The following is a 12,385-nucleotide window of genomic DNA, read 5'->3' on the forward strand; positions in this document are numbered from 1 at the left end:
CTTCTATCCACTATTTGCGGCTAATAGCGTAGCACTTAACCCCACATAACGCTTTGTATGTGCTGAGTTTTTTTAAGTAAATTTTAACAAAATAAAGGCTCTCCATGAGTCCCTGTAACCTCAGATGAGATCCAGAATGCTCCAAGGCCTTCTCTACTGGGTGGATAAATAGCAGTAAGATAAAGCAATGTTGGCCAGAGAGTCATGTATAAATTACAAGGTCAGCAGCTGTCTCAGAATCCTTTCTTCTATAAAACAGCATTTTCAGTGAGGTTTGGGGAAAGGGTGTTTGTCACAGAGTTTAAACATGCCACAAGCTATTTGGCTACCCAACAAGCCATCAAGATGAACAGAACTCTGTAGCTATATATATATATGTAACTACCATCAGAAAAATGAAACGTTGGGCTATGCACACCAGCTCTCACGCCATTAACACCAGCACTTGGGAGGCTGAGGCAGGAACATTGCCACAAGTTTGAAGCCAGTCTTGACAACATAGTGTGTTTTAAGTCACCCTGGGTTACAGTGTAAGATGCTGACTAAAGCAAAGAAAAGGAAGGAAGGTGGGGAGACAGGAGGGAGAGGAACGGAGAGAAAGGAAGAAAGGATGAGGGAGGGTTGATAGCTCAGTAATAAAGTGCTTGCCATGAAAGAATCATTTGCTGCCCATAACCTATACTGAAACGCAGGGCACAGTGGCACAAAGTTGTAATCCAAGCATTAGAGAGACAGAGACAGGGTTCCAGGGCTCACTGGACAGCCAGTCTAGCCTGATTGGCGAGTTCATGCCATAAATGACACTGCCTCAAAAGTCCAAGGTGAGGCTAGGCATGGTGACACACACCTTTAATCCCAGCACTCTGGAGGCAGAGGCAGGAGGATCTCTGGGAGTTTGAGTCCAATCTGGTGGATAGTAAGCTCCAGGATAGCCAGAACTACATAAAGAAATCCTGTCAAAAAAAAAAAAAAATAGGTGGATGACACATGAAGAATGACACCTGGGGTTGATATCTTTCAAGCACACACACACACACACACACACACACACACACACACGCACATACACACATACACACACTCATACACACACATACACTCATACACACATACACACACATATATACACACATACACTCATACACACATACACACACACATACACACACATACACACACACACAAAGTAGGAAGGGAGGAAGGGAGAGAGGAAGGGTGGGAGAGAGGAATAAAGAAAAAAGGGAGGGAAGGAGGAAAGGAGGGAAGGAAGGCCTAGAATAACTGAGAAAATTATTCTGAGACAAAGGAGAGGGTCACCAGGAAAGTGTCCACAGATGTCTAACTCTTGAATCAGAAAGAACTCTGTGCATTCATAGAAGTGAAAGCAGACATGTGGCTAGCGAGAAGGTGGAGATGAAGGTTGAGGATGACATAATGCACCTGCAGGAAGATTTCTTCTTTAAGCACCATGTCAGATTATTGAAAGAATGACTCATGGTGGCAGCAGAGACAGAAGACAGACGTGGCTGCTGTGGTCATCAAGAAAAGACACAGCCTTAGTGTCTGACACCATGGTTTACATGGCATGCCATAGGCAATCCACTGAGGGGCTGGGCGTGGTAGAAGATCAGTCAGCCGGGGACTGAATACTGACTCTGTTATTTAGTCAATACTGTGACTCTGGTGATCTCTGTACCTCAATCTAGAAATTGGAATGAAGGTAGGTAGCACTGTGAAAATACAATTTTCAAAAATATCACAAATCATATTGCAAACACAAAGTGAATATATGGAATGAATTTTTTAATTCATGAATTATTCAGGGAGCTCATTAAGATGCTGAAACCAATTCAAATAAAGAGTTGGGCCTAAAAAGGTTCATGTTTTCCAGAAGACAAAATCATTTACACCAACAGGAAACATTTGCATAATGTGGACAGGAAACATCTGTGTCATCACCAGCCCTTTACAAGGAATTTTCTATCTCTACGCATTTAGAAATATCTAGACAAAGACATTTCAAGTCTCAGTCTCTCATAGAGTTAGACCACCCCTAGTCAAGTCATTGAATAATGCCAGTGCTTCATTGAAAAGACACTGGTAATCCCTTTGACCCATTTTACAGCATATCCAACAGGGCCCATCTCCCAGTGGTTTAGTGAGTCGTGTACATGAAATACATATGGCAATAACTGTTAGCTAATATTTAATGGTTGGTGCTGACAGTGTAAATGGGAAAAAGTTTAATGAGGGTAAAATAGGTGTTCAGGGGATAATGGATAGAACTGACCTGTCAGTTAGAATTAAGAACTGAAGGAAACTGAGGAGTCAAGATTAACTTGTGAATTTTTCTAACCAGTGGCTAGTAGAAACACCTGCTGGGATAGAGAAGACTGGAAGTTGAATATCTTGCTGAGGGGGGGATCATGAATTTTACTTGGGGGCCCTGAGAAGATGGCTCAGTGGGTAAGAGCACTTGCTATTCAACCATGAAGACCTGAGTTCGAATGCCCAGCACCTAAGTGAAAAGGTGGGCATGGCTGCCAAGGCCTATAATCCCATCACTTGGGGACAGAGACAAGTGGATCTTAAGAGCTCATGGCCAGCCAAGTCAAAATGACAAGCTTCCGGTTCAACAAGAGGTCTCATCTCATGGCAATAAGGTGAGGAGCAATAGAAGACAGCCAATACCCTGCTCTTACCTCTACATGGACATGTACCAGCAAGAACACCCACACAGTCATATGCATATACCACACATGCACCCACTCCCATGCACACATCATACACACAGATTGCATACCACACACATTACATACCACATACATACACACACAAACACATAATATACATACATACATATATACACAAACCACATCACATACACACACATACATATACATATACTACACATATATATACCACACACAAACACATACACCATACACACACACACACACACACACACACACACACACACGCACACATACACACACACACACACAGACAACCATCTCACACACAGAGAAATCCATTTAAATTGATGCTTTTGGAACATAGAAGTAAATATATTAAGAAAAGATAGCAATATATACTAAAAAAACATGAAATATTATCAGCCACATGTGTTATGGCTCAGATTCCTTGTCTGTATACTAACTTGGAATACTAAAGGTCCCCATTTCTTCAGGATATTGTTAGGATTTAACAACTGATTTGTAAAATACTTTAAAGCACTGTGAAAATCAGTGCTTGATATAGAAGGACAATGCACATTTTTTACATTGATTTCTCTAGTTGGGTCAGAATAAGATGGGTCAGCAGGTGTGAGTGTGCCCTTGCATGTGTGTGGAAGTCAGAGGACAACTTGCAGGTGGTGGTTTTCTCCTACTACCACATAGGTTGCTGGGACTGAACTCAGTCACAAGCAGTTTTATCCACTGAGCCATCTCTCCAGCCCTATGGGGGTTTTTTGGTTTTGTTTTTTTTTTAGTAAGATTAATATTAATTTAATTATTTATTTTAATTAAATAAATTAATATTTGTTCTTTGAAAAGAAAAAGTTCTAAGATTAAATATTTAAACATGCCCTGTCCATGGTCATTGAAATTAGGAATCATTAATAAATACATTAGAAGCTGCAAACCCAAGCTCTGAGGCATAGCAATCCTTAGGATTTGGGGACAGAAGGACCTAGGAAAGGTGACTGAGAAGGTGGTAACCAGAGAAGCAAACCAAGCTTGGGGTCATTTAACTCAAGATAGTGCTTTAAGAAGGAAGCTGTCTTAGTTTCTTTACCTATTGCTGTGACAAAATGCTCTGACAAAGTGCCCTGGGGAAAGGGTTTATCTCAGCTCACAGTTCAGTGTCTCCTCCTCTGAGATTTCCTCCTGGTGAAGTCTTTGAAAAGACAATGCCTCTTTAATGCACTCAGATTCTCTTTTACTTCAAGCACTAAGCAGTTTCTGCAAGAAAGCCATTGATTGAAAGCTTCTTGCAGAGGCCAGCCACCTGTCAAAGATGCCCAAATGAATTTCATCACTAGCTACTAAAGGACAGCTCTCCCACGTTGCCCTGTGCATTTGGGATCTGGGTCCTTCCTTCAGAATAGTATGGGTACACAGGACTAGACAGAAGTAGCCACTGACTGTCTTCCCCTCTCTTTTCAAATTGTTATATTGTTGGCTCTACCAAAGTTTCATTTGTTTTAAGTTCTAGAATCCATCATTCTGTTCTCAGTTTTACTTGCTCTTCAACCACGAGTTGAAGTATTCATGATGCTCACTCACCTACAGGCATGATGTGCAAGGATTTGGGGAAGCTACAGGAAGAATGGTGCTATCTGGGGCTCTGTGGAAAGGTGCCCTGGGAAACACTTTGCCTGGAAATCTCAATATGAGCTGCATCACTAACATGGGTTATTTGCAGCTCCAGAGACTATGAACCGGCAGTGCTGGAGAACCACTGCCATAATTCCATTCAGACCTGGTGCCCTTAGCCAGAGACTGCATGTTTAAATGAGACTCTCATGTATTTGGGATGGCAGGTTCTGAGGAAATATAGAACGGTGTCTTGAGTAACTATTGTCCACAATCTTTAATTCTTTTCCGTAATCCTTTTTAAACTTAAGTTTATTTTTATTCTTCGTCAGTTTCTTGCCAATATATAATGAACTTTAGTCCTTCTCATCACCTTTTACCTTGTCACTGAAACCCTTCTTAGCGCCATACACCTATTGTCACCCTATTTTTGACAAAGATGCCCAAAATATACTTTGGAGATCACTTTTAAAGTTCCTATAAAACTTTAGATTATGCAAATAATTTGAAAATTCATAAGATGATTCAACTGAAGAGTTGTCTTCCCTTTGTAACATTTCCTTCGTACTTTTTTTTAATCTGTTCATTTTGTAAAAGCTTTTAAAAATCCCCCCTTTTCGGCCTCATGTAGAGAGATTGAGGAGGGTCTTGTCCGTTTTCTTGATGTCGTGCAGAGGAGAGAATCGCAGAACGGAAGCCCGGAGCAGGAAGGCTGCTCCACTGCACCTCCCACTTCCACCCAGCTGCAGTCTTTCTTTCAAGCATCAGCACTGTTGCCAAATGCACAAATACCCAGCTTACACTGAAGTAACTGTATCTAGTCCAAAAGCTTTTACTCTGTTACCATCTCAAGGATTACCCAGGAGCAAAAGAACCAACTTTCCAAACATAAATAGAATAAGAAAAAGGAAGCTTGGGTTAAACAAGGGATAAGGCTTCCTAGAATAGCACATCATCAGCAATCAAGTCTGTGATATTTGTCCCCAGGGACATACTTATGAAAAGGCTTTCCTGGTTAATTCGGGGTAAACTTACTTACATTTTATTTTTCCAACATAATGTTTTATAGATACCTCTGTGATTATTATTAAGAGGTAATAATGTTTGGGGACTGGAGAGATGGCTCAGAAGGTAAAAATACTGGCTGATCTTAAAAAGGATACGGGTTTAGTTCCCAACTAAGCACCTACGTGGCAGCTCACAGCTGCCTATAACTCCAGTTCCGTGGAATCTGACACCCTCTTCTGGCCTCCACAGACACCAGGAATACACATGGTACACATATATATAAACAAACATTTATTCACATAAAATAAAAAAAGAATGTTTTTAAGAAGTTAAAAGCTTTTATTTAAAAAGTTAAAAGTATTTTCAAGAAGTTTCATTATTTTGGTGCAAATATAGAGTGAACATTTGTCAAAACTTTCATTTACAGTATTCCCTTTTATCCACAAGGCTACACCCCAAGATCCTTATGCAGGACCATAAACACAAATAGTATTGAATTCTGTAGATACTATATTTTGCTATTAGTGTATACTCATGATAAAGTTGAATTTATGAATTATGCTCAGTGAGATTAACAATAACAACAAAATTAAGTAACTAAAATAGTATACTTTTTAAAAAGTAATTTAAAACTGTGCATTACTTATCTAGCTTTGCACCTAATATTTTTGGACCCTGGTTGATCATGGCTGATTGAAACCATGGAAAATGAGTTCTTGAATGAGGCTTCGATAGCTCATTATTGGGAACTCAATTAATAAGGGAGCCAGTAATGGGTTAGATCCATTCAAAGGAATTTAGAAGAGCCATGCAGAGTTAAGTAAATATGAATAAAAGGAATTTGCAAATAGATGCAAAAATCAGTGTGAACATTGGACAGTAAAGTACTAGATCCCACTAGATAACTGATCGACTTTTTAAAGGAAAATCACTTGCATGATCAGTTTTCTGCAGCTGATAGAGTGGTACAGTAACTCAAAGTCAACAAAAGGCCAAGATAATCAGGACAGATGCATGTATGTGTTCTTTTTCCTCTATGGTCCATTTTAAAGCATTTCATTATTTCCCCCAAGTGCTGCACTTTATCCCTGCCTCTCTTCTCACTATGCTGCCATACCACAAATTCCACACATAAATATGTACCAACAAGAAAAGAAAGCCACCACCCATAGACTCACAGCTACACAATGAACGAAAACTGAAAAGTACCAAAAGTAAATGTTTGTAAGGTGATTCCTTGAAACTTCCAATATGAATTTTGAAACTAGGACTTAAGACTAATAACATCATCAAAATAGCATTTCTGAAGGACTGGAGATATGATCTTGCAGAGGATCCTGATTTAGTTCCCAGTGGCTAACAACAGCCTGTAACTCCAGTTTCAGGGATAAAATGCCTGTGCAAGTACCAGGCACAAACATGGTGCACAAACATGTATGCAGGCAAATATTTACATATCAGAGGATGGTTTCTGAGAGTTGGTCCCTTCCTCACATCATGGATTATGGGAATCAAACTCATGTCCTCAGGCTGGACCAGTCTTGCTCAGCAAGCACTTTTACTTCTAAGCCATCTTGCTGGCCCTAATAATAATGATTTTTAAAACAGGAATGTATATATGAGAGAGGTGGGGGGATGAGGGAGGGGAAAGGAAAGAGGAGGAGGAGATAGGGGAGGGGGAGAGCGCAAAGAAATGGAGGAAAAGGAAAGTTAAATATGTCAGTTTCAGAGCATACTCATAGATCTCCAGCTTTGCTTTGGCTCACGTCTGTAGTGATATATGGCTAATCAATCAAGAGTATATTGTTTTCGTTTACCAGTTTATTGATAAAATGGTTGTTTTTACTGCTTCAGGGTATGCCCCTAACTTCATAATAGTTGGTAATAAACTGAACCACTTAGGGGTCTTACAAGTGAGCGTGATTGTCACTGCTTCCCATGTCAAAGAAGGGACACTCTAGTAACAAGTCTACATCAGAAGCTCTTTGTTAGGGAAATGAACAATTACGCTTGCAATGAAAGGCCAGACCAAAGCCCGCCTCGTTCATTTACCAAGTGGTGGTGGTGGGGGGGAGGGAAAGAGAGAGAGCAGTCTTAGAAATGGGAAAACTGTATATGAGGATCATGTCCCCAGTTCTGAAGTTCATAACTGTCTTTTGAAGACATCTCTGGAACAACCATTCTTTATCATTCATTCAGCAGTGCTGCCTTAAAACAAAAACCTTCTGACATGCCCAAGTTAGACCTCGAGAAGAACATGGAACCATTAATGTAGTGATCCACTATAGAGATTCTTGCTCGGCAAAGGATACTCAGGATGAGACTTCTGAACATCACACTTGAGCCTCCTCACTTGCTGCCCTCTCTGTGGCCTGGCTTCCTCCCGCCTTTGGCCACAAAACTCAAGGCAGTAAATGCACAGCTAGAAGATGTAGGGATGAGAAGAAATGCTTCAGAAGAAACACAGTCACACATGAGCCATTTATACAATCAGACAGTTTTCCTTGAAATGTAATCTGCTGACTTTAACAAGAGGGGAATGTGTTGTATTATACAGTGTGTGCAGTACAGAAGTTAAAATGGCTTCTAAGAGTTAGCACCATTTCAAACTCAAGGTGTTTGGTTTGGTTTGGTTTTTTGTTTTGTTTTTGTTTGTTTGTTTGGTTGGTTGGTTGGTTGGTTGGTTGTTTGGTTGGTTGGTTTTTTGAGACAGGGTTTCTCTGTGTAGCTTTGCACCTTTCATGGAACTTGCTTTGGAGACCAGACTGGCCTTGAACTCACAGAGATCCACCTGCCTCTGCCTCCTGAGTACTGGGATTAAAGGTGTGTGCCACCACCCCCAGCCTCAAATTGTTTTTAATTGATCTGAACCTGATGAGGTCCCGAGGATAGCAGGCTGGGAGCTACATCAGTGAAGCTGTATTGCATTTGATAGGACTCTCCTTTGGGGTAAAGCAGATGTTTACCCTTTTCTATGATGAGGAGGGTATTTTATTACTATTAACTCTACCATCCATTTGTCAAAACCTCTCACAAATATACTTTTGTGTGCATATTTACAACCCTACTTTAAAAAAAGAACTACTGCTACTGTGGGTTCATTGAGCCCCTGTATCTTTGGGGATACTATTATTCAGATTCTGCAAAGACACTAAATGTAAAGTCATTCATCTTATAGACAAACAGAGCTGAGGACACAGTGTGTGTGTCATGTGTATTCTAGGACACCTTTTAAAAAATAAATGCAGACAAATAAAGCTGGCTACCGTGTGTGTGTGTGTGTGTGTGTGTGTGTGTGTGTGTGTGTGTGTGTGTGTGTGCTATATATACATATATGTGTCTATCATATATATTACAGAGAGAGAGAGAGAGAGGGATACCTAGACCTAAAATAAGTTTGGGAACTGTCTACTAATCTCAGAATGTTTGGTCTCTCTAGCAGACATGCTGAGACATTCTGTTCTTATAACAGGGGTTGGAATACTATAGCCCACAGGCCAGATCCAGACCCTTCATCATCCCAACCCCTACCCAGTTTTTGCAACTAAAGTTTTGTTGGAACATAGCCCCACTGATCTACTTACTCATTTCTTCCAACAATGGCAGACTTGCCACAGAGACTACACAACATGCAGAACTCTAACCTAGCTCTTTACGGAAAAAACTTGCTGACTCTTTTCCAGTGTCATAGTAACAGAAGAAGTCTATTATGGGTAGTATGAGAATAAGCCTTAGTGAGCAGGAAAAATCCATAGGACACAGCTGGAGTTCCTGCTAACTTACTCTGGAACAGAAGCGGGCAGACTGATCACTTCTGTCCCACAGAAGGCCAACCTCAGACTCAGGAAGATCTTTGTAGTGTCAACAATGGGTTGGTTTGCTGTTAGAATTTCGGTTTCCCTGAACTAGCCATGAACTGTTTTAATGCCATAATTTTCTTATCAGTTCATTTTTTGCCATGGTTGAGAAGCATAGTTTGCTACCTCATCAGCATGCCTCCCTGTGAGAAAACAGGATCATGGGGGTGGGGAAGAGGTAATTATCCCAAAGTTCTTTCTGCAAAATTATTATACTAACTTTTCAGAAAATGTTAATGGCTCCCTCTGGGCTTTTTCCCCTAGGACCTCTCAAGGCCACTGAAGTTATGGCCATGGTTGATTAATGAAGAGCAAAAGCTTTGGGGGAATATGGATATTTTCATACACTCTAAAGAAAATCAAGCGGGGGTGGGGGTGGGGGGGAGAAGAAAAACCAAGTTCTTTCCAAGGGTGGGGGTGGAGGACATGGGACAAGCGTGTATGACTGCAGATCCTCTTGTTTACTGTAACATGCCTGTGGCTTTCAACTTGAGCATGGCTTTCTATGCGATATAAAAAGACATGGAGTTCAGACTGATTCAAAGAATGTGTGAGGAACAAGGCAGCACCATTCTTGGAAACTTTTTTTTTTAAATCCCTCTTTGTGCATAAAAATAAAACCCTGGGAAGCACACTGAACATAAGCAAGGAAAGTTACAGATATGAGTTCCAAACTAAGAGAAAACTCTTCTTTAATATCTCCAAGGGCTTATTTTGTTATTGTTTTTAGTATCGGTATTAGTCTGGTGTGAGAAGAGCCACAAGTGCTGGGATTTAGAGCGAGGAGGAGACCCACCAGTGTCCTGCTGCCACTAGGGGTGCAGACCAGTGAGCAAGCAGGTGGTCTGTGGCTGGAATGTCTTGCAGCTGGGAGTTCACATGACACGCTCGAAACACACACTCCAGTGAGCTCATGAACTAAAGTGAAGCTGCCAGCCAAGGACTGGGTGGAGGATCCCCGAGCACATCCTAGAACAGCTCTGGGAGCAGAGGCAGGTGCGATGCAGTCCCTCACAGCACCCATGGCCTCCTGCCTGGGGCTTCTCATTCTATCGTCTTGTTTGCTTACCAACTGCAGGTTCATTCCAGAAGCTTGGTCAGCCTGTACTGTCACCTGTGGTGTAGGAACCCAGATGCGAATAGTAAGATGCCAGGTGCTCCTATCTTTCTCTCAGTCTGTGGCTGACCTGCCTGTGGATGAATGTGAAGGGCCCAAGCCTGCATCGCAGCGTGCCTGTTACGCCGGACCATGCAATGGGGAAATTCCGGAGTTTAACCCAGATAATGCAGACGGACTCTTGGGTGACCTGCAGGACCTGGACGAGCTGTATGACTGGGAATATGAGGGCTTCACCAAGTGCTCTGAGTCATGTGGAGGAGGTAAGGAGGGGAGCCCGTATCAGAGTCTACCATCTTCCTGACTTCTGTCCCTGCGAGCAACTGTATCAGATGACTGTCCTATTCCAAGAATGATAAGTGAAGGAGAGGCAGCCATTGTAAATGTAAAACATCCTGAATGAAACCCTAATGAATTTCTTTTTGCCCCCAGTGACTCTCACAAGCAGCAGTGAGCGGCCAGCACCACTGATGCTTTGTCATGCAGCTGCCATTCCAAGGTTTTGTTCTCAACAGTCTTACTTGTCTGAGCCTTTCCTGGTGCGTTTGGGGTGAAAGGAAACCCCACTGCAGCAGCACGTTCTACTGTTCTCGGGAACACAATAGAGTCCCTGAAATTTATTCAGCCTGTTTTTCCAAGTGAAGCAGGGTGTATAAGGACCATGAACACCATGCATAACAGGAGCTGGAATAAGGAGAGAGCAGTGACCAGAGGCAGACCCTGCTCTGTTCTGGAGGAGGAGGCCAGGATGCAGGAAAGTGGTGGGACTTGTTCCATCTCTCACAGCTAGTAATGATAGCACTGGGCCCAGGCCAAGGCTTCTGTTTTCTGTCCTCACTCAGTCTTTCCATCATGCTATACCTTTTCTAGACTCATGCCGAATCCCTGAAGCATTCTCACTGTGAATATTATTTAATGTCAAATGTTTACATATATTTTCACCTGGTTCTCTTGGGTATATTCCATGTTGACCTAGAAATAACTTCAGTAATGTTTGCATTCCTGTATTAATGATGACCAATAACTGCACATATTTATGGAGTAGTGCACGATTGGGTGTCTATGTTGAAGGAAAATTAAAACCAAGCCAATCAATCCCTTCAGTGATTTTTGAGGAAGCCATGGACGTATATGTGGTTGCATTAATCTGTATGGGTATATATAGAGAAACCAGGATGTGATGTCAAGGGTCTTCCTGAATTACTTCTGCAGAAAGTCTTTTTCAGAATGAGGAGCATGCTGTTTCAGCTACACTGGGTGGCAACAAGTCCCTAGGACCCACTGTGTCTGCACCCCCAGTGCTGGGATTACAGGTGCATGCTGCCATGCTCAACATTGTAGTGAGTGCTAGTGATCTGAACTTGGATGCTCATGCTGACACAGAAAGCTCTTTACACACTGATTCATCTGCCCTGCCCCTGTCATTGAGTCTTTATTTAGAATGTTATGAAAAAGAATGTGCTAGGAAAATCAATTAACTCCTCGAGATTATGATATGCCTTGCCACTAAGGACAAATACATTAGGTTGATATTGCCACTCTTGTCCACATCAGTCCCAAGAGAGATTTTTGACAGGTGACAGATTGCAGACTGATTCACCAAAGTCTTAAAGAGTGTGCTGAGGTTCCACATGCCTGGTGAAGATTTTACTTAACCAGTGAGGGGAAAAAAGTAGTTAAATAGTTTCCCAAAATTGTTTTCTAAACCATGACATTTGGAAACTCTTTTAAAAGCATCTTTTGTTCTGGTTGAGAATGTAAGAATAAATGTGCCCACATTGTCCATTCACATGGAGTTAGTTGAAAGGGAGTGAATACAACTAGCAAAGAATGTACTTTTCTCTAGCAGGTCTTTTTAAACATTTAATAGTTCTGACCTCAAGGTTCTTGTTTGTTTGCATGTCTTCCAGTTTCAAGTGCTGGAACTGGAGCGTTTTAACGGAGCCCTGGTATTTTTAAAATCAAAATTCTTCCAAATGGCTCCAGGAGACAGCTTCTTGGAACTCAGCTAATGCACTGTATTCACATGGTGTGGTTCTCTCACCCTGAGGATGTCCTTTCATTCATGCCTCATGAGAAAGATG

The 12,385-nt window shown here is 41.6% G+C and overlaps 1 protein-coding gene across 4 annotated transcripts in view; it reads left to right on the forward strand.

The window, feature by feature from the left end:
• Nucleotides 1–12,385, forward strand: part of Adamtsl1 (ADAMTS like 1) — a 392,521-nt gene that overhangs the window by 224,043 nt on the left and 156,093 nt on the right. For all 4 annotated transcript variants that reach the window (XM_036178884.1, XM_036178887.1, XM_036178883.1 and 1 more), the window contains one exon: nucleotides 10,263–10,564. In XM_036178884.1, coding sequence (XP_036034777.1) covers nucleotides 10,263–10,564 — 302 coding nt within the window. The remainder of the gene's footprint in view (nucleotides 1–10,262; nucleotides 10,565–12,385) is intronic.

The sequence above is a fragment of the Onychomys torridus genome, chromosome 2 (genome assembly GCF_903995425.1).
Source record: "Onychomys torridus chromosome 2, mOncTor1.1, whole genome shotgun sequence".
NCBI lineage: Eukaryota > Metazoa > Chordata > Mammalia > Rodentia > Cricetidae > Onychomys > Onychomys torridus.